The sequence below is a fragment of the Neoarius graeffei genome, chromosome 10 (genome assembly GCF_027579695.1).
Source record: "Neoarius graeffei isolate fNeoGra1 chromosome 10, fNeoGra1.pri, whole genome shotgun sequence".
Classification (NCBI taxonomy): domain Eukaryota; kingdom Metazoa; phylum Chordata; class Actinopteri; order Siluriformes; family Ariidae; genus Neoarius; species Neoarius graeffei.
Window position 1 is genome coordinate 13728219 of NC_083578.1, and position 23118 is coordinate 13751336.

At 45.0% G+C, this 23118-nt stretch overlaps 1 protein-coding gene and 1 long non-coding RNA gene across 3 annotated transcripts in view; one reads left to right on the plus strand and one right to left on the minus strand.

Moving 5' to 3' along the window:
- acsl2 (acyl-CoA synthetase long chain family member 2) overlaps window positions 1-23118 on the plus strand; it is an 87816-nt gene that overhangs the window by 43369 nt on the left and 21329 nt on the right. For both annotated transcript variants that reach the window (XM_060931328.1, XM_060931327.1), the window contains 9 exons: window positions 4211-4434; window positions 4754-4868; window positions 5573-5637; window positions 9077-9178; window positions 17619-17718; window positions 19350-19528; window positions 19666-19698; window positions 19962-20013; window positions 21822-21895. In XM_060931328.1, coding sequence (XP_060787311.1) covers window positions 4213-4434; window positions 4754-4868; window positions 5573-5637; window positions 9077-9178; window positions 17619-17718; window positions 19350-19528; window positions 19666-19698; window positions 19962-20013; window positions 21822-21895 — 942 coding nt within the window. In that variant the 5' untranslated portion in view covers window positions 4211-4212. The remainder of the gene's footprint in view (window positions 1-4210; window positions 4435-4753; window positions 4869-5572; window positions 5638-9076; window positions 9179-17618; window positions 17719-19349; window positions 19529-19665; window positions 19699-19961; window positions 20014-21821; window positions 21896-23118) is intronic.
- The window catches only part of LOC132892866 (uncharacterized), a 58103-nt gene that overhangs the window by 23722 nt on the left and 11263 nt on the right, over window positions 1-23118 (minus strand). The window lies entirely within an intron of this gene.

Sequence of the window (23118 nt, forward strand, 5' to 3'; positions counted from 1 at the left end):
AGAGCGGTTGATCGAGGAAGTAACCGGAGGATAAACACTCCACTAACCACACCCACCAACTACTCCGAGCGATTTCATGACTTCGTGCCCCCTTGCGTTGTGCCGGTGAATAACACCGCGCACGCCTATTACTCCCCGCTCAACGATAAATTACAACTGTCTGCGAAAAGCCATCTGCGAAAGCCTTGTCGCAAGAGCATGCAGAGGCCCTTACAGTAACTAGTTGGTTAACAGATGCCTCAAATCATAAACAAATTTGTTAGGTTAGTCACAGGATTGTAAGAGAGTACGATCATTTCTTTTCAAAAATCGATGAAAAAAGATTTGTATACAAAATCACTTTGTCAAGCTTGGTTTGCCATCTTTTATTTAGGGGTCATCCATAATTTATTATCACGAGCGTACAAACCGTACGCGGGGGGGGAGGGTTAATGACCAGACGTACACTTTTTTAAAATGAAAAAAATGATGATCCGTCAATGTGCGAATCGGCGGCCGCCATGTTAAAAATTTCGCGCCACATCGGTCTTGCCAGCTCGCTCCACACGCTTTCTTTCTTCAATACAACAATGGCTGACCCAGATTTTGACCGCATTTACAAATTTGTGAATAGCAGAAATACCGCTATTCACAAGACTCCTTCAAACGAGTACGAGCAGTTTTTAAACGTTTATTGTTTCCTGCATTCATCTGAGAAGCGGCAGGAGGCAGTTAGGGCAGGACGGGCTGCTTGGAAAGAATCAAAAACGAACGTTTCAAAGCAAGCTGAGCTGTGCCAGCAAGCGATCGTCCGGATGGAAAAAAGTCAAGTCGACTTTTACAATTCGGGATTATTTCTCTCGTAAAACGGTACGTAGGATATCATATGGGTATTTTGTACTTGCGTCAGCAGTCAGTTGAATTTTATACAGTCAGTCAGCTCCCCTTAAAAAGACGGTCCCTAATTTTCAAAAATGAATCGCCTGCTTTCTATGAAAACTTCTGGACCCGTCTTGTCTTCTTTTCTTCTCTTGTGAATCTTTGTATTGTCCTGTCATCCGATTTTAATAAAACGTAATACAAGACATGGTTTTATTTTGAATTCCTATTCCACGTAGATCATCATTTTTTTTGTCTGCTAATGTACACTGGGGGGGAGGGGGGGTTGCTCAAAAGTCTACTCTTTGTAGACTCAATGATAATGATAAATTATGGATGACCCCTTAATGTTTTGTTCTTTGAGGGAGCTACTGCACAGATTTATGGGTAATGAGCAGCATCAAGCATCCATGCACTTTGAATGCATCTTAGACAGGAAATGAGTTTGCAAACAGTTCTTGATGCCTCGCCGTCTTGTTAGACCTCCTCCTGAGGGAGCGGTTTCCCCATTTCGAATACACTTGTAATATGGAGCACTTGCATGTGACGTCACAGCCGATCCAGATTGTGACAGACACCTTGTCGGTCAAACGCCATATTTCCGCCTTCTACTTCTGGCTCTACTTCTGCTTTTACTTCTACCTTTTCTTCTGGAAAACCCTACTATATACAATTCTACTACAACGGCTGCGGCTACAAGCTCTCCCTACCTGTGCACGTTTGTTTTTTGTGTGTATTTTTGCGTGTTGTTCGTCTGTACCGGACTTCAATATCCACGACAACCGTATGGACTTACTGGACATTGGTTTCCAGCAGAAAATGACGGTTTGTAGCGATTTCCGTCGCATGCACAACATTCCGGACGAGATAGCGAGACCAGCGGGGTTTCCGTGGATTGTTATTGGAAGCAAAGCGAAGGAGGCGGCGCCGGGAGCGGAAGCAAAAGCGAGGCTGCAGAGCCGGCCTGTTGACTAAGCTCAGAAAACAGCCACTCAAATCTCCACTGCTAAGCCTCTACCTCTCCAACGCCAGATCCATGGTAAACAACACGGACGATTTGGAATTACAGCTGGAATTACCTTATTCTATTCTATAATCGGCTGGTCAGTGCTATACTCAATACTTAAGTGACTTACCCGTCCAATGAGGATAGTTATTTTCTTGTTTACAAGATGCCACATCTGAGTCGCTCACAAATCCTGAATTTCTGTAAAGATAACTGTCCAGAGATTTATAAGCACGCAGTGCTTCACCACTGAACAGCGAGGGAAAGTTAATGAGGTAATTATACACGTCTGGGTATTCCGCTGGCAGTTCAATATCCACTGACACGGTCGTGAAAACTCCATCCAGTAAGCCATAAGGGTCACTAATCTGTAGATCGTTTATTTTAGACATATATCTAGTTATCTGTTCATTAGAAAAATGAGCCGTGTAGTCCGTCGGTTGAAATTGATCCATTCTGTACACGAGTGCAGCAGTATTCAGCTGTGTTTTTTACCGACAAGATGGCGGCTGTGTACTTTCCAGTCACGTGACTGCAAGATCTCTATAGGTCAACTGATTTGGTGTAGAAAAAGTAGGTAGTCAGGAGAGAACGCCCTCTGCTGGTGTGGAGGTGTTGCATCGCGTCACATCACAGGCGGATCAGGAAGGTACAACCTGACATTACACATCCTGTATGTTCTGTTCTTAAAAATAGACGGCCTTTCGCGGTCATAAGATCGGTGAAATTTAGTTCCCTCTGAAATTTGGTCAGTCATTGTGATATGGTCATTTTTATAATACCGTAAAAAACCCAGACCATTCTGTGGCTGGGTAGTTATTTAATTTGAGGGGATTCCTGAGCAAGTAGTGTGCATGAAATTGCTCACTTTGCACAGTCAAGCAGACGTGTGTGCATGCGCAGGTTTACCTGCGTCGTTGTCATCTTCAGCTTTTGGGTTTTACGGCAGCTGGCATCCAGTGTTTCATTACTGCCATCTACAGGTTTACCTTTGACTATGCACTGACAGTTCCATCATTCTGTCGCTAGACGAACAGCTGATCACACCGAGGTGCTCGCTGACCGCTGATATTTATTAGTTTGGTCCTGCGTTTCCTTTCCTTCGTATATACATGGATGCAAACGCCGCGCCTTTTGGTGGATGCTGCCTTTTTCACGGCTGTCTGGGGGACTTGTGTGAATCGTGCAGATCTGAGGAGTTTTTTTTTTGGGGGGTGGGGGGGGTGGGGTTGGAGTGTCTCTGATTATAATTTCATCAAAGTAAATTCTGTATTAAAATTACTAAATAAGCAAATGCCGTTACAGTCCATGAAACATAGGAAGTATAAGTATGAGAAGAAAACAGTAAATCAGAAAGCTGCGCACGTAAAGCCAGTTGGCTGCGCGCCATTATCTGCTGCTGGCTGCACTTCACTGCACGCACAAGGATTTCCATCAGTCCAACGTAACTTACAATTGGCTTTACATGCGCAGCTTTCTGATTTACTGTATATAAAACCAAAAGGTGCGAGTGCAAATACATCAGCTCCTCATCTAGTTTCCTCAGATTTAGCTACTTGAATCATATACGCCATCTTGCAGACAAATCTTTACATCAAGAAGAAGCCGCTTGTTTCTCTGGGATTCACAAAACCTTTGGTGGAATCAAATATTTAACAGTTATTCCACGAAATCGAGTCGTACATGAGCTGATAGCTGATGAGGCGCGTAGCACCAAGTAGACTATAAGCCATGTACGACGAGTGAGTGGAATAACTTTTATTCTATCCAGATTCACTGGATTTTGAGAAACGCAGCATTTTTATTTTTTGCAAATTTGATAAATTAAAACTTTTATACAAAACGTCCAACAAAATAATTTCTGCTTAGAATGGCAACAAAGCAGCAAAATGACAGGAGCAGTTTGGGAAAAGTGCTATAATAATAATAATAATAATAATAATAATTATTATTATTATTGAAAAATAGATACGTTCTTACCATCAAATACTTTCATTCCATATTTTGCTTTTTTTTTTGGCGGTTCTGGACTGGAGTGTGGAACAGAAGACTGGGGGGTGGGAGAGACACTTCTTTTAGGCATTTCTGTTTCTTTTAAACACTTGATTTTTGGGGTTTTGTTTTTGAGTAGAGTTTTTTTTTTTTTTTTTATTTCATCCTTGGTTCAGCAACACACTCCGCCATCTTGTTTTTCTCCACTCATGGTGTATGAGCTGATATCCGAGTCATAGAGTAGCCAATCAATCAGTGTGCAATCGCTCATATCCAGCGAATGTGGATAGAATAATTCTGGATATACAATATATCGTTTTCTCTCCTTCTCTCTCTCTCTCTCTCTTTGCTCAGCTATGCAGTTGCAGGAGTGGTTTCGTTCCTTTTGTCTCAGCGGCAGTGATTTAGGGATCACTGAAATAACAGATCTCCCGAGTCTGCTTTCCTCCCTGGCGCTGTCTCCTCCCTCTCTCCTTGGGCTCGGAGCCGTGGCCTCGCTCACGGCGTACTGGCTGGTGACCCGCCCTCGCGCCATCCGGTCTCCGTGTGACCTGAAGGCTCAGTCTGTACCTGTGCAGGTAGCATTTCTTCATACTTGCAGTGCAAAATAAACCAACACTACAACCGACAACTTTCTCTGCCGCATTTGCACCTCTTTCACTACCAACGCAGTATTCATCATACTCAATATCTGTAAAAACATGTAGAATCCCTTCATCCTTGTCCCCCAGCCACCTTATATTATATTTGTGAATAATTATCAGTTTGGTTTTGTTTGAGGGTTTGGCTTCAGGAAGAGGTTCCCTTGAAAATCTGAAGCATTAACCATCCAAATGAAGGATTTTTTTTTGTGTGCTGATTTTGAGTCGGTGTGTACACATACTGATGCGTTTTCAGGGAGACGCCAATTGCAGACGGTCCGCCTTGCTGAAGGATGACAATCTACTCGACTTCTACTATGAAGATATCAAGACGGTGTATGACATGTTTCAGAGAGGCTTGAGAATCGCAGGTAAGTGTGACGAAGAGCAGCCCAGATGCAGTTTAAGCACCGTAAAGACAGCAGCACTCGTTTAGCCAGTGGGGTTGTAATAGCACTCATCTCCTGTACTTAACTGCATCTTGCTTGAGGCTGCAGGAAATTGTACATCACAGATATCCATCTGGCCAAACTGACTTGATCTGGGTTTTTTTTTTTTTTGGCCAAAAGCATACATTTTCAAAGCCAAGTCGTAAAACTGCAATTATGTCTTCGAGAGAAGAGTGTTGTCTGTAATTACTTGGATGTAAGCATGAATACAGCTTGTGCACCCATACGAATGATTAAAACAAACCAACAGCACGTGGAAATGGAGTTTCTGACTGCAGCAGGCAAACCTGTTCAGAATGAAAGCTGAAGTATTAGATTTTGCATTAACCATGATTGAGCTGGTTTCAACGTGAACCAAAAGAGGCCATTTGGCAGATCCTGAATGCAGCTAGTGAAGGTTTGGGTTTCACTGGGAGACCTGGGTCTGTACAGAATCGCTCTAAATGTGCAAGACTGGGGTGTTCTGGCACACACAGTGCGTTCAGGGAAATACTTGAATGCACTGTGTGTGCCAGAAGACAGTGTTCTTGAAAATGAGGGGGAGGGAAAAGAGAGAGGGTGTAAATACTTTTGAGAGTGCTGCTAAATAAAGCATCCAGAAATAAACCGTTGTGATGTTTGAACAGGTGATGGGCCGTGCCTTGGCTTTCGGAAACCGGGAAGGCCGTACCAGTGGATCTCCTACACTGAGGTAAGACTAGTGTGTTAGGAAAAACTCAGAACTCTGTTATTCGCGCATCTGTGGAAATTACAAAAATATTTGCTCTTGATAACGAGCGCAAATAAGTTTTGGGTCATGTCTATGTCGCTATCTGCTTCACTGCGTTAACACAAGTAAGAAAAACGAAGGATTTGGATTTACACAGAACAATTGTACTGCGTTCCATTTACCTTGGAAGTCGGAACTGGGAATTGCGTCATGTCTGAATGGACCGTGTTCCGATACAGCAAGTCGGAAAACCAATGCTAGATCTGTCCATTGTTAGCAATACCAGTTGATAACATCGCAGCGGTCACTACTGTTGATGCACACAGCAGCCATCTTGGATTTTGGGGTTGGTGAGGCTCCTTCGAATCAGAAATCTGACTTCAGGGCATTCCAGGTGACCTTTCCACCTGGGAACTCGGAAAAATGGACAAACGTACAAATGGAACGCCTCATCACTTCTAGAATAATCCATTGAGAAGTAACCATAATCATCCTATCAGTTTGCTAGAATTGTTATATGGCCCATTCTGTAATCGAGGGTACATTTCAAGTGCTGACTCTTATCGTCAAACTGGGCAATCCATCAACAGAGTTGACATTTTCCACCATTTTGTGTTTTAACCCCGCATGCTAACCTCAAACTAGTTACCACATGGCATTTAATCATATTATTGTTTTTAAAAAATGAGCGATCGATTCACTCCAATATCACAATAACAGACTTGACGAATAAATAATTACTGTTGGTGTAAAATCCTCAACATTTTGTTCAAATTAATGAGAGAAGAAACAACATAACACGCCTCACTGCCTTTCCGAAGTTTACCTCCAGAGGAAATGACATCACTCGGTGCAGGTGTCATGCGTCTTTGTGGATTTTATGCGGTTTTATAACAGAGTTAACAAGAACATTGGGACGGATATAAAATATATTTATGGCTGAAGTTTCACATAATACAGAAAATAGATTTTCTATGCAATTGATGATATAAGCCCCCCCCCCCCCCCCCCAAAAAAAAAAAAGATTGTTTGACTGAATCACTTCATGTTTATTCATGTTGAATGTATAAATCAGGAGTCAAAGACAGCCAATAATGTGGGGGAAGGGGTGGGAATACTTTTTTTTTTTTTGATAAATTGGGTCTAAAACATGCATCAGGCATCACTATTGGTGAAAAGTTTGTCATCATTTGCATTATTGTTCAAAACTGATTCAATAAAGATTTCTTTTGTGGAAAATAAAAGGTTTATCTCAGAGATATGAAACGTACCCTGAATTCTAGAATGACCCATATGTAAATTTTGAGTTATTAGTAAATGAAGTGCCTCTGATTGTAAGCTGCGGATATATGGCCGGGTTATAAGTGAGGGGTCGCCAGCCATGAAGCTCCCAGAGAGCCGAAAAACAGCCTTTTTTTTTTTTTAAAGATATTTTTTTGGGCTTTTTGCACCTTTATTGGATAGGACAGTGCAGAGACAGGAAATGAGCGGGAGAGAGACGGGAAGGGATCGGGAAACGACCCCGGGCCGGAACCGAACCCAGGTCGCCCGCATTCACGGCACGGCGCCTTAACCACCTGAGCCACGACGCCCCCCCGAAAAACAGCCTTAACATGAAGATGTGGTGTTTCTTCTGTTATTTCCTGCTATTAGGACTCGTGAGTTATGTCTTACAGTTAGGTCCATAAATATTTGGACAGAGAACATTTTTCTAATTTTGGTTCTGTACATTACCATAATGAATTTTGAACAAAACAATTCAGATGCAGTTGAAGTTCAGACTTTCAGCTTTAATTCAGTGGGTTGAACAAAATGATTGCATAAAAATGTGAGGAACTAAAGCATTTTTTAAACAAAATGTGAGGAACTAAAGCATTTTTTAAACACAATCCCTTCATTTCAGGGGCTCAAAAGTAATTGGACAAATTAAATAATTGTAAATAAAATGTTCATTTCTAATACTTGGTTGAAAACCCTTTGTTGGCAATGACTGCCTGAAGTCTTGAACTCATGGAGATCACCAGACGCCGTGTTTCCTCCTTTTTAATGCTCTGCCAGGCCTTTACTGCAGCGGTTTTCAGTTGCTGCTTGTTTGTGGGCCTTTCTGTCTGAAGTTTAGTCTTTAACAAGTGAAATGCATGCTCAATTGGGTTGAGATCAGGTGACTGACTTGGCCATTCAAGAATATTCCACTTCTTTGCTTTAATAAACTCCTGGGTTGCTTTAGCTTTATGTTTTGGGTCATTGTCCATCTGTATTATGAAACGCCGACCAATCAGTTTGGCTGCATTTGAGCACACAGTATGTCTCTGAATACCTCTGAATTCATCCGGCTGCTTCTGTCCTGTGTCACATCAATAAACACTAGTGACCCACTGGCAGCCATGCATGCCCAAGCCATCACACTGCCTCCGTCATATTTTACAGATGATGTGGTATGCTTTGGATCATGAGCTGTACCACGCCTTCGCCATACTTTTTTCTTTCCATCATTCTGGTAGAGGTTGATCTTGGTTTCATCTGTCCAAAGAATGTTCTTCCAGAACTGTGCTGGCTTTTTTAGATGTTTTTTAGCAAAGTCCAATCTAGCCTTTTTATTCTTGAGGCTTATGAGTGGCTTGCACTGTGCAGTGAACCCTCTGTATTTACTTTCATGCAGTCTTCTCTTTATGGTAGATTTGGATATTGATACGCCTACCTCCTGGAGAGTGTTGTTCACTTGGTTGGCTGTTGTGAAGGGGTTTCTCTTCACCATGGAAATTATTCTGCGATCATCCACCACTGTTGACTTCTGTTGGTGTCCAGGTCTTTTTGCATTGATGAGTTCACCAGTGCTTGCTTTCTTTCTCAGGATGTACCAAACTGTAGACTTTGCCACTCCTAATATTGTAGCAATTTCTCGGATGGGTTTTTTCTGTTTTCGCAGCTTAAAGATGGCTTGTTTCACCTGCATGGAGAGCTCCTTTGACCGCATGTTTTCTTCACAGCAAAATCTTCCAAATGCAAGCACCACACCTCAAATCAACTCCAGGCCTTTTATCTGCTTAATTGAGTGAAATAACGAAGGAATTGCCCACACCTGCCCATGAAATAGCCTTTGAGTCAATTGTCCAATTACTTTTGGTCCCTTTAAAAACAGGGTGGCACATGTTAAGGAGCTGAAACTACTAAACCCTTCATTCAATTTTAATGTGGATACCCTCAAATGAAAGCTGAAAGTCTGGACTTTATGTCCATGTCCATTATATAACTATAACTTGAATATGTTTCAGTAAACAGGTAAAAAAAAAAAATTGTCAGTGTCCAAATATATATAGACCTAACTGTATGTAAGTCGTAATGTTTTTTTCCCCTCGCATGCTGGATGGACTCGCTGTACCTTGTTTTCTACTAAATGTTCTCATTTCCTGTATTGCTGCAGGTAGCAGAGAGGGCGCAGGTGCTGGGCTCTGGTCTCCTGGCCAAAGGATGTAAGCCTACTCCTAAACAGTTTGTCGGCATCTTTGCCCAGAACAGGCCAGAGGTACAACACACACAAAGTTTACTGTCGCGAATTTATGCTGACACCAAAACCTCACCCTAATCCTAACCTGTGTAACCAGAAGGACTCTGGAAGCTAGAATTAAAAACACTATTGTTTGTGAGGATCCTAACAAAGAGCTAAATATCCACACACGAACTGACTTGTTTACACGTACACCAATGAGATCATAGTACAAGTTACTGATGTGCATGATTCTGCGTGATGATTAATTGTACACTTCAAGATGAACACAAATCCAAGCTTCTCGACTTGTCTCTGAAACCTGCGTGGTACAATGTTTGTCGTGGCGACCTGCCGCAAGGAGTGTCTGAACGCAGGCTCACATGATTGACAGCTGCCTCCGCCACTCCCTGCTACGCTGAATCGCAGTGCTACGCTGCCAGCGCACGGCTTGACAGCACGCTGCGCTGAACAGGTGAAGCCAATCAGAACGCTAATTAGCAGGGCAGCGGTCGTTCTAGAACAATAGGCAGAGTTGGCGTTCAGTTTGTAACGAAGCAGCAGCACAGCAGTTGCAAAAAGAATTCGCTACTAATACAAACCTTACAGCACATTGGGGGAAAAAAGGACGAAAAAGGCTACCGGTAAGCCCACTGAACTATATGCAAACGCTGCGCTCGCAGTAATCCGTGGGCATGAGAAATGTTTGTTTCTTATAGCTTGCTGGTAGTTGCTAACATGTGTCCTTCGTTTCATTACATTAGTTTAATTTCATCAGTTTCCTTTCTCAGTGGCGTGCAGTAAAATATCTTCAGTTAAAAAGCACAAACTGCCTGTTAAAGGGCTAATGGTTAAAATGGCTAGAAGTAAATGGTTCTTAGTTTAGAACTGGTTTTCTGTTCATTTGTTTGTTCAGTAACATATTGCCTGAATGATTAAAAATGGTTAAAATATACTTAACTTACACAAATATTTATATATTGTTGCCTAATTAACTTGGGCTTTGTTGTAGATAAACAGGCATTTATTCATACATGCTTTGTTGTAGAAAAACAGGCATTTATTCATACATTTATTTATGTTTGTATGTGGTTTTTCACCTTCTGATTCTACTTCTACCTTTTCTTCTGGAAAAACCCTACTATATTTTACTACTACCACAATTCTACTACAACGTCAGCTCCACTGAAAACCAATAAAATACAAGACGAGTGGAATCCTGTGTCCGAGTCCTTCCCTTTCAAGTGTGGGAAACCCATGATGCTCATATACACTTGACAGTGAAAAACCGATGCACCAGTGGAAACTGACGAATGCCAGACGACTGCCAGTGAATCACCACCTAACCAGTGCACCATACCAGTGACCAAGAAGCAAGACTCCACTCGTGCCACAACCCAATAGAGAGGGAAGACACTTCACCTGGGGGCCTGGAGGATAAAACTTGAAGTCACCTGAAAAAAAGAAATAAAATGGCGAAGTCATTAGAAGAACTGAAAACAGAGCGAACCACAGCCAAAAGACTTTTCTCCTGTCTTGCTAACTGCATTGCAAGAACACACTCAGAGATGACTGTGGAGGAGCTAAAGCAAAACTTCAACAAGCTTACAGGAGAAAGTTCGAGACTCATGGAGCCGAACAAAGAGATTGAGGCCGCCTACATGGCAGAAGCGGACGCAGCCACTGTAGAGGACCTGGGCGCCAAGAAGAAAGTCGACCTGGAGAAGATAGAGGCATACTGTAAGCAGAGGACTAAAGAAGCAAAGCTCCTAATTCAACAAACACTCTGGGAATCGTATGGGGGGAAAAAGAGCTGCCCCTTGCCCTACACATCGCTGAAGCTGACTGCAAGAATGTCTCCTCTGCCCAACTCGACGTGACTCTGGAGGCATACGAGTTCATGCTGAAGCACTTCGAGACATTGGTGCTGAAGGCAAAAGAAGCGCACTGTGACTGGAACCGCTGGGCTCCCGCTGCAGAGCAAAGAGACTTTGATCACCGCATGGCAGAGCTCAAAGTGCAACTTCCCCAGCTGGTGTCGCGCAAGGCCGCCTTCATCAAAGCTGCAAAAATCAAGACAGACTCTGAAGAGCCCACTGTCCACTGTACAGCTCCAGTGCCAGCAATAAAGCTGAAAGCCACAGCCCTTCCAAAGTTTGCTGGCAACCAGCGAAGTTACTACAGGTGGAAGGAGGAGTGGGAAGCTCTACAGAAGCAGGGTGAACCGACAAAGTCTAGAGAGGTCAAGAAATTCCAGCTGCTCGACAGCATCGATGAAAAGGTGGCCGGAAACCTACACCTGTCGACCTACAGCTCCTCAAATGAAGTCTTCAGAGTCCTGGATAACCGGTTTGGGAACCAAGCCAACATCGCTCTCGAGATCATTGAAGATCTACAGGCAACTCCTCCAGTCAAAGCCGGCCAGCCAAGAAGAGTCATCGAGCTCATCTAAACAGTGGAAAAAGCTCTCTACAACTTAAATGAACTGGACAATGCCGAGGCCATAAAGAACCCCATTGTGACCAAATCCATTGAGGGCAAGCTTCCAGAAACTTTAAAGAATGACTGGCTCACCTATGCTGCTGACGTAACGCTGTGGACCGTCACAACCGCTTTGACAAGCTGCTGGCTTACCTAAAGTCACAGGAAGCCATATATGAGCAACTTGACCAGCTGAAAGATGGCGTTGAACCTGCCAAAGACAAGACCAAGTTCTTGAAGCAAGCCAGAACAAAAGCAACCAACAGTCCGGCAGTGTCGTCCAACAGTGATGCAGCAGACTGCATCGTCTGTGGTGACCCAAAGCACAGAAGAAAACTGTACTTCTGCAGAAAGTTCAGAACCAACCTAAAGCTATCGGAGAAGAAGGATGCAGCACAGCAACTCGGTGCCTGCAAAAGATGCCTCGAAGTCCACACTGGTGAAAACTGCAAAAAAAACCACTTACCTGTGCGGGAATCCAGAATGCAAAGACCAACACCACTCCCTCTTCTGTCCAGTTGCCAGACCCCAGTCCCAAAGAACACCCAAGTTCAGTCCGGTGAGGGCTGAGGGCAGAAGACTCACTGACACCCAGGAGCAGTTCCTCTCCAAACTCTCACCAGAGCTGGCACAGCAGTGCCGAGATGCCTTCTGCAACATAGCGTCCAGGGCATTCAACTCCAGTGCTGCTGAGAGAGGTCTTCTAGATGAACACTGCCTCACTGAGTACCCAGTCATCCTAATGCTCCTCAATGTCACTGCCAATGACGGACAGAGTGTCAGGACCCTCATCAACCTGGCAGCAGACGCACAATACGCACATAACGCACAAAGCTGCAAGCAAGTTGAACCTGAGAAGTGAAGACGTTACACTGGAGGTTCATGGCGTTGGAGGGATGAAGGTGTCTGTTGCAACCAAGCGCTACTTGCTTAAGATACGAGTCAGCACCCCAAGAGGGACACTCAAAGCACACCAACTCATCTGCTATGGACTTGACAAAATGGCAAAAGTCCACAGACATGTCCCGGCAGAAAAACTGCAGAAAATTTTCTCAGACATCTCCCTGGAAGATCTGGCAAGACCAAAGGAGATCCAACTCCTCATCAGCCACAAAGAAGGGCAGCTGGTACCCCAGAAGGTTCGTTCTGTCGGTGACTTGGTGCTCTGGGATGGCCCGCTTGGCAAGACCGTTGGAGGCACACACCCGGACCTCTTTGAAGAAGTCACCTTAACGGCCCACACCTCCAAGACTCACTTCGCAAGATCCATGCGCACTGCAGCTGTCAGATACACCGAACTCACCTGCAAAGTCCCAGTCTCCTGCCAGTCTCCCAGACATCCCAGCTCCCAGTCCAACACAGCCACTAGCAACAGAGACTTCCTGAAGTGGTGGAAATGGGAAAGCATTGGAGCAGCTTGCGAACCGAGATGCGGAGGAAGTCGCTGCGGGAACTGTCAGCCTGGTGGGAAAGAAATGACGCTGGCCGAAGAAAGGGAGATGGAGATGGTGAGGGACGGCTTGACTTATGTGGCCGGAGACCACCACAGCACTGAACCACACTGGCACGCCAAGTACCCATGGAAAGAAGACCCAGCATCTCTTCCCAACAACAAGAGAGCGGTTGAAGCCATGTTCCACAGAACTGAGAGGCAGCTGGCGAAGGAACCAGAGTGGAAAGTGGCCTACGCCTCACAAGTCCACGAAATGGTGAGCCGCAGAGCTGCAGTAAAGCTATCCAAAGAGGTTCTGCAAAGCTGGACCGGGCCAGTGTGGTATATAAGTCACCTGATAGGCCCAAATCCACATTCAGTCTCCACCCCAGTGAGACTGGTATGGAACAGCAGCCAGAAGTACAGTGGCCTCAGCCTAAACGACATCCTGATCAAAGGCCCTGACGTCCTGAACCCAATCAGAGGTGTCCTGCTGAGGTTCCGCGCTGGTGTCTTCGCAGCTTTAGGGGACATCCGCAAAATGTATAAACTCTGTCTGGCTTGAGGAAAGAGAAGTCCACCTGCACAGATTTCTGTGGCATGACACAGAAGATGCAGAGATCGAAGAATTCGCCATAACAAGAGTCAACATTGGAGACAAACCTGCTGGTTGCATAGCCCAAGTTGCCATGCGAGAGACTGCCAGCCTGCCTTCATTCAACCACTTCAAAGAGGAGAGACGTGTCCTCGAAGAGGATACCTATGTCGATGACATATTGACTTCCCACAACAACCTTGACCACCTGAAACGCCTTACATCCAACATTGAGCAGATCCTTCAAGCAGGAGGGTTCTTCATGAAGCCCTGGATCTACTCGGATCAAAGTGGGAGGAGCGAGTCGAGAGGTGAGAAGATCGAGTCAAACACCATGATCCTGCCAAACCAACTCACTGAAGAGGATAACAAAGCCCTGGGCCTCGGCTACACCGTCGACGATGACAAGTTACATGTCATGGTTGCGGTGAACTCCAAGAAGAGGAAGAAAATGCGCCTCGGCCAGGACTTGTTGAAAGAACAAGTGAGAGAACAAACTCCCGACCCACTCACCAGAAGAGAGCTGTTAAGCCAAGTCTCTGGTCTCTATGACCCTCTCAGCCTTGTGGCCCCAGCAAAACAGAAGGGAGCCATCCTGATCCGCAGGGCCTTCCAAGAGGCAAAAGTCATGTACTGCGTAGAAGACACCTGGGATGCCGCCTTGTCCAGAGAGCTCAGAGACGATGCCATAAAGCTCCTCGAAGTGTACGCTGAGCTGAGCCAAGTTAGATTCCCCAGAGCTCTCACACCGCCAGATCCAGCTGAGAGACCATGTGCAATCACCTTCTCTGATGGCAGTGAGTGTGCATATGGTGCCGTGCTGTACCTGCGTTGGAGCTGCAGCCATGGTGTCGTCGTAAGGCTAGTTGAGGCCAAGGCTAAGCTGACCCTCCTCGACCATAAAGGTGACCCTGTGAAAGCAGAAATGTGCGGAGCAGTCTTTGCAGCACAGCTGAAGAACTACTTCCAAAAGCACTGCCAAATCGAGGTCAAAAGGTGGTATCATCTAGTCGACAGCCAGACCATCTTGGGTGCCATACAGCGTGAAAGTTATGGATACCAAACCTTCTACGCAAACAGAGTTGGTGAGATACAGAGCAGCACTGACATCCGAGATTGGTGGTGGATTCCAGGTGCCGAGAACATTGCAGACATTATCACCCGAGGGGCCAGTCCTGATGACCTAATCGAGAAATCCAAGTGGCAGTCAGGTCCGCAGTTCCTTCAGCTTCCTGAGGGTGAGTGGCCAAAAAAGTCAGCGAAAGATGTTGCTGCACAGGCAAGAGACAACGTCACAAAAATGCAGAAGAAAACATTCACTGCTGTACTCACCTGAAGTCAGCTGAAGGCACAAAGCCCACTTGCAGTCCAGGACGAAGCACAATCCAAGTCCAGAAACCCACCACCAACAGTAGCAGCAGTCCAAAATCTATTGGACGAAAAGCACTTCAGCAGTCTAAGACGGCTGGTCGGGACGGTTGCATGGATTTGGAGGGCGGCTAAAAAGTTCTTGCATGCCAAGAGGGGAGATGAAGCAAAGTGAGAGGCAATACCTTCATCTGGCGTCATCACTGTCAACGAAAGGAAAAACGTGTTCCTGAAACTATGCCTGGCAGCGCAAGGTGTGAACTTCCCAAATACAACTACTGACAGGCTTGTTGTATACAAAGACCAAGTAACTGGGATCCTGATGTGTGGAGGGCGGATACAGGCCTTCAAAGAGGACCATAAAGCTGTTACCCTGCTACCATACCAAGCCTGGGTCTCCACTCTCCTGGCCCGTGAAGCACACAGTGAGGGACATGACGGAGTGGCAGGAACTCTGCTGCGGATGCGAAAGAGAGCCTGGGTGATCAGAGGAAGAATTCTGGCCCAAAAAGTTGTCGACAACTGCATCATCTGCAAGAAGGAAAGAGCAAAAACCTGTCAGCAAATCATGGGTGACTTACCTGAAGAGCATGTCAATCCAGCTGCGCCATTCCAGTTCACATCCGTCGACCTGTTCGGACCATATCAAGTGAAGGATGACGTCAGAAGGAGAGCAAGCATGAAAGTATGGGGCGTACTATTCTGCTGTATGTCAAGCCGAGCCATCCATGTCGAACTGGCAAACACTAACAACAGAGAGCTTCCTCCTTGCTTACCAGAGGTTCACTTCTATCCGTGGTCATCCGCAGAAAATCTGGTCCGATCCTGGAACAAACTTCATTGGAGCGAAATCTGTCCTGGAAGAAATGTATACTTACCTGAGGCAACTGAACAAAGAATCACTTGAAGAGTATGCTGCCAAAAACGGTACCTGTTGGACGTGGAAAATCCTTCCAGCTGACTCACCCCACCGGAATGGTGCTGCCGAAACTGCTGTCAAGGTCACCAAAAGAGCTCTGCAAAGCCTTGGTGGCAGAGGAGGCCTTACCTTCAGTGAGTTCCTGACAGTGCTTAAGCTAGCTGCTAACCTTGCCAATGAAAGGCCAATCGATGCCAGAGTTCAGAGCCGTGAGGACCGCATCAACTACATAACCCCAAACACACTGTTGCTTGGCCGAGCCACACAAGCTGGAGACTTCAAAACAGTAGACTACACCACCTACCCCTTCAAGAGACTGCAAGAAATGCAAACACAAGTTAGCCACTTCTGGAGGTCCTGGAGCCAACTTGCAGGTCCGAACCTGTTCATCCGCAGCAAGTGGCACACTACAAAAAGAAATGTTGCCGTCGGAGACATAGTGTGGCTCTGCGACCAAAATGCACTGAGGGGGCAATTCAAGCTTGCAAGAGTGGTTAGCGTGAATGTAGACTCCAAAGGCATTGTCTGGGATGTCCATGTGAAAGTCCCCCCAGGTGGACGTGCTCAGGTGAAGACTCCAAAGCCAACCAAAAAGTCCGGGGACCCGCAGGGTACCACACTGCATCGGGATGTGCGACGCCTCATCGTCCTCCTCCCTGTGGAGGAACAAGTCAGCAGAGACCAGCTCACCTGATGGGTGCGATCTTCTCGTGTCGCGCCACGCCAAGATCGAGTGGGAGGTGTCGCGGCGACCTGCCGCAAGGAGTGTCTGAATGCAGGCTCACATGATTGACAGCTGCCTCCGCCACTCCCTGCTACGCTGAATCGCAGTGCTACGCTGCCAGCGCTCGGCTTGACAGCACGCTGCGCTGAACAGGTGAAGCCAGTCAGAACGCTAATTAGCAGGGCAGCGGTCATTCTAGAACAATAGGCAGAGTTGGCGTTCAGTTTGTGACGAAGCAGCAGCACAGCAGTTGCAAAGAGAATTCGCTACTAACACAAACCTTACAGCACATCGGGGAAAAAAGGACAAAAAAGGCTACCGGTAAGCCCACTGAACTATATGCAAACGCTGCGCTCGCGGTAATCCGTGGGCATGAGAAATTTGTTTCTTATAGCTTGCTGGTAGTTGCTAACGTGTGTCCTTCGTTTCATTTCATCAGTTTCCTTTCTCAGTGGCGTGCAGTAAAATATCTTCAGTTAAAAAGCACAAACTGCCTGTTAAAGGGCTAATGGTTAAAATGGTTAGAAGTAAATGGTTCTTAGTTTAGAACTGGTTTTCTGTTCATTTGTTTGTTCAGTAACATATTGCCTGAATGATTAAAAATGGTTAAAATATACTTGCACAAATATTTATATATTGTTGCCTAATTAACTTGGGCTTTGTTGTAGAAAAACAAGCATTTATTCATACATTTATTTTTGTTTGTAAAGGTTTTTCACTTTCTGCTTCTACCTTTTCTTCTGGAAAAACCCTACTATATTTTACTACTCCCACAATTCTACTACAACGTCAGCTCCACTGAAAACCAATAAAATACAAGACGAGTGGAATCCTGTGTCCGAGTCCTTCCCTTTCAAGTGTGGGAAACCCATGATGCTCATATACACTTGACAATGTTAAATAAGTTTGATGGACAGTAATTGTGCTGATGCTAACGTTGTCTCCCCCTGCTGACCGCAGTGGGTTATTACAGAGTTGGCCTGCTACACCTTCTCCATGGCGTTAGTGCCTCTGTATGACACACTGGGTCAGGAGGCCATGGTGCACATCCTCAACCTGGGTGAGTGAGGGTCACTGGATTTAATCTTCATGTTCACCAGGCTGCTCTTTAGTTTCTGATTCTACAGATTTGATGAAAAATGTGTGGTAAGACGACACCTTTGTCACATGTACACTCGAGCAGAGAGAAATTCCTCCTCTGCATTTAGCCCATCTGAAGAAGTGAGCAGTGAGCACATGCACATATCCAGAGCAGTGGGCAGCTATCTTACAGCGCTCAGGGAGCAGTTGGGGGTTCGGTGCCTTGCTCAACGGCACTTCAGCCATGATACAGAGGGACGGGAAAGTGCTGTTCGTTCACTCAGTTCCCCTCACGTTTTTTCCTGCTGGTTCTGGGAATCGAACCAGCAACCCAAGGCTGCTTCTCTAAAACATTAAATGCACACGAGCACCATTTAGTTTAGCTAAATAGTTGTTTATTGATGTGTGTATAACTTGCTAATATTTAAAACGAGTCAGTATCATGAACGGGCGGCACGGCGGTCAGCGCTGTCGCCTCACAGCAAGAAGGTCCGGGTTCGAGCCCCGTGGCCGGCGAGGGCCTTTCTGTGCGGAGTTTGCATGTTCTCCCCGTGTCCGCGTGGGTTTCCTCTGGGTGGTCCGGTTTCCCCCACAGTCCAAAGACATGCAGGTTAGGTTAACTGGTGACTCTAAATTGACCGTAGGTGTGAATGTGAGTGTGAATGGTTGTCTGTGTCTATGTGTCAGCCCTGTGATGACCTGGCGACTTGTCCAGGGTGTACCCCGCCTTTCGCCTGTAGTCAGCTGGGATAGGCTCCAGCTTGCCTGCGACCCTGTAGAACAGGATAAAGCGGCTAGAGATAATGAGATGAATATCATGAACTTTCCTGTGCTGTAAATTTCTGTGGGTTATTATCGCCCCCTTGTGGTGCACAGTGTGTAGTATCTTATTCATGAATATGGTTTTCCTCGAGAACGTTTAGAGATGTGAGCAGCACTGCAACGTCTGGGAAAGAGCTGTAATAACACACCGTACATCTTCAAACCAGCACTAAATATGTAACTAAAATTCAACATACCATTTCTCTTATCCATCTTTTCTCTCTCATATCCATCCTTCCCTCTCTCTCCCTCATATCCATCCTTCTCCATCCATCTTTCTCGCTCTCTCTCCCTCATATCCATCCTTCTCTCCCTCATATCCATCCTTCATCCATCCTTCTCCCCCTCATATCCATCCTTCTCTCCCTCATATCCATCCTTCTCTCTCTCATATCCATCCTTCCCCATGCGCTCTCTCATCCATCCTTTTCTGCCCATCCTTCCCCTTTCTCTCTATCCATCTTTCTCTCATATCCATCCTTTGTCTCTCTCCCCTCTCAATCCTTTCTCTCATTCATCCTTCTCCTTGTCTCTCTATCCATCCTTCTCTCTCTCCCTCATATCCATCCTTATCCCTCTCCATCCATCCTTCTCTCTCTCCCTCATATCCATCCTTATCCCTCTCCATCCATCCTTCTCTCTCTCCCTCATATCCATCCTTCCCCTTTCCCTCTATCCATCCTTTCTGTCTATCTATCCTTCCTCTTTCTCTCTCTCTCTCAATCCTTCCCCCTCAATCTCTTTCATGTCCATCCTTTTTCTCTGTCCATCCTTTTTCTTTCTCTCTAGCGGAGATCTCTCTGGTGGTCTGTGATAAAGAGGAGAAAGCAGAGTCTCTGTTGATGAACAAGGAGAAAGGAGTGACTCTGACTCTGTCCTGTCTGGTGCTCTTTAACTCTGTGAGCGCCGCCCTGGTGGAGAGAGGGAAGAACTGTGGTGTGGAGATTTTGCAGCTCGAACAGCTCATGGTCAGAAAACCATGGGAATTCTAAATGATCTAAATATCAGTCCATAACACAGACCAGAAAAATAAAGCATGTCAGTAGTGACCTCTCTGTTAATACGCTGTTAGAGTAAGTGTGTGTGTGTGTTTTTTTACCTGCAGGATGTGGGCAGGGAAAATCTCCAGGCTCCAGTGGTAAGTGTTCTCTGAAATATCTTCTCAATTAAATGTGTCCTGTACTCCAGATGTGTAGGGAGTTTGGAATATTTCAGGTTTGTTTCTAGCCGTAAAGCTCCTCACACACCTGCAGTGTGTGCATCGTTCACAGCTACCTTGTGCATGTCAGCTTAGGATAAATGAGTACCACTGTATGATCTCTTCAGTGAGAACGATACCATATTTTTCATCCACTCGTATTTCTAATAGAGTTTTTTTTTTTTTTTTCATTTTTGTCGTAGCCTCCTGAGTCTAAGGACCTTGCTGTTGTGTGTTTCACCAGTGGAACTACAGGTACAGTCCCTTTATCACTCAGTCTATCAGCATAAAGCCGGAGATACTACAAAGTGCCATTTAGCCATTATTCAGTCCTCTTTGTCTCATTCTCTTGAACCACTTCTTTGAAAGGTACAACTAGTGTTTAAGGTGTACAGTGGGGCAAAAAAGTATTTAGTCAGTCACCAGTTGTGCAAGTTCTCCCACTTAAAAAGATGAGAGGCCTGTAATTTCCATCATAGGTACACTTCAACTATGAGAGACAGAATGAGAAAAAAAAATCCAGAAAATCACATTGTCTGATTTTTAAAGAATTTATTTGCAAATTATGGTGGAAAATAAGTATTTGGTCAATAACAAAAGTTCATCTCAATACTTTGTTATATACCCTTTGTTGGCAATGACAGAGGTCAAACGTTTTCTGTAAGTCTTCACAAGGTTTTCACACACTGTTGCTGGTATTTTGGCCCATTCCTCCATGCAGATCTCCTCTAGAGCAGTGATGTTTTGGGGCTGTCGCTGGGCAACACGGACTTTCAACTCCCTCCAAAGATTTTCTATGGGGTTGAGATCTGGAGACTGGCTAGGCCACTCCAGGACCTTGAAATGCTTCTTACGAAGCCACTCCTTCGTTGCCCGGGCGGTGTGTTTGGGATCATTGTCATGCTGAAAGACCCAGCCACGTTTCATCTTCAATGCCCTTGCTGATGGAAGGAGGTTTTCACTCAAAATCTCACGATACATGGCCCCATTCATTCTTTCCTTTACACGGATCAGTCGTCCTGGTCCCTTTGCAGAAAAACAGCCCCAAAGCATGATGTTTCCACCCCCATGCTTCACAGTAGGTATGGTGTTCTTTGGATGCAACTCAGCATTCTTTCTCCTCCAAACACGACAAGTTGAGTTTTTACCAAAAAGTTCTATTTTGGTTTCATCTGACCATATGACATTCTCCCAATCCTCTTCTGGATCATCCAAATGCTCTCTAGCAAACTTCAGATGGACCTGGACATGTACTGGCTTAAGCAGGGGGACACGTCTGGCACTGCAGGATTTGAGTCCCTGGCGGCGTAGTGTGTTACTGATGGTAGCCTTTGTTACTTTGGTCCCAGCTCTCTGCAGGTCATTCACTAGGTCCCCCCATGTGGTTCTGGGATTTTTGCTCACCGTTCTTGTGATCATTTTGACCCCACAGGGTGAGATCTTGCATGGAGCCCCAGATCGAGGGAGATTATCAGTGGTCTTGTATGTCTTCCATTTTCTAATAATTGCTCCCACAGTTGATTTCTTCACACCAAGCTGCTTACCTATTGCAGATTCAGTCTTCCCAGCCTGGTGCAGGTCTACAATTTTATTTCTGGTGTCCTTTGACAGCTCTTTGGTCTTGGCCATAGTGGAGTTTGGAGTGTGACTGTTTGAGGTTGTGGACAGGTGTCTTTTATACTGATAACGAGTTCAAACAGGTGCCATTAATACAGGTAACAAGTGGAGGACAGAGGAGCCTCTTAAAGAAGTTGTTACAGGTCTGTGAGAGCCAGAAATCTTGCTTGTTTGTAGGTGACCAAATACTTATTTTACTGAGGAATTTACCAATTAATTCATTAAAAATCCTACAATGTGATTTCCTGGATTCTTTCCCCCCATTCTGTCTCTCATAGTTGAAGTGTACCTATGATGAAAATTACAGGCCTCTCATCTTTTTAAGTGGGAGAACTTGCACAATTGGTGACTGACAATACTTTTTTGCCCCACTGTATATGTATAGGAAGGCTGTAATAGAAGAGAACCACTTTCTCGGGTAACTCTCTCACTTCCTGTTCATTTAGGAAAGCCAAAAGGAGCCATGATCACGCATGGCAACATCGCCTCCAACGTGTCCTCAGCTATTAAAGTTCTAGAGGTCGGTATCACACGCCTACACTTATTTTTTTTAATTTTTGGTCCAGGATTTTATGCTATTAAAACCTCCTCCATCTTGATTTCTTCTTTCCCTATTGTATTTCATTTCTTAGACATCTGTTCAAATAATGCGAGACACAAATAAGTAGCTGTGCAGGGGAAAAGGGGGGGAAAAAATTCAAATCATAGACTTGAGATTATTACTTTTTTTTTTTTCCCCTAAAAGAACAATTAATGAATTTAGAGTCACGTGGCCATAAATTCTCTGCTATTTTTTCCTGCTTCACCATGACCCGATTCAAGATACTCCGTCATGCATGACGTGGTGGGCTTTCCCCATTTGCACAAGGCATTGTGGGATACAAATTTGAGACAGGAGAGAAAAACGGAGGACGCGAGCGTGCGAATGAAACGTGAACAATCGACGACAGTAACGGAAAGAAAGCAAGACGACACACATGCAGGACCAATCGAATAAAAATCGGCGGTCAGCGAGCACCTCGGTGTGATCAGCTGTTCGTTTAGCGACAGAATGATGGAACTGTCCGTGCACGCTCAAAGTAAACCTACGCATGCGTGCGCGCACACATACACACGGACTTCCTTGGTCTGCTTGACTGTGCGAAGCGAGCAATTTCATGCACATTATTTGCTCAGGAATCCCTTCAAATTAAATAACTTCCCAGCCACAGAATGGCCTGAGATGTATGCATTTTTTAAAAAGATATTACAAAAAACATACAGGGAGTGCAGAATTATTAGGCAAGTTGTATTTTTGAGGATTAGTTTTATTATTGAAAAACAACTATGTTCTTGATGAACCCAAAAGACTCAAATATCAAAGCTGAGTATTTTTGGAAGTTGGAGTAGGGCTTTTAGTTTTAGCTATCTTAGGAGGATATCTGTGTGTGCAGGTGACTATAACTGTGCATAATTATTAGGCAACTTAACAAAAAACATATACCCATTTCACTCATTTATTTTCACCAGGGAAACCAATATAACAACTCAACATTCACTAATATACATTGCTGGCATTCAAAAACAAACAAAAAAACTAATCAGTGACTAATATAGCCGCCTTTCTTTACAAGGACACTCAAAAGCCTGCCATCCATGGATTCGGTCAGTGTTTTGATCTGTTTGCGATCAACATTGCATGCAGCAGCAACCACAGCCTCCCAGACACTGTTCAGAGATGTGTACTGTTTCCCCTCCTTGTAG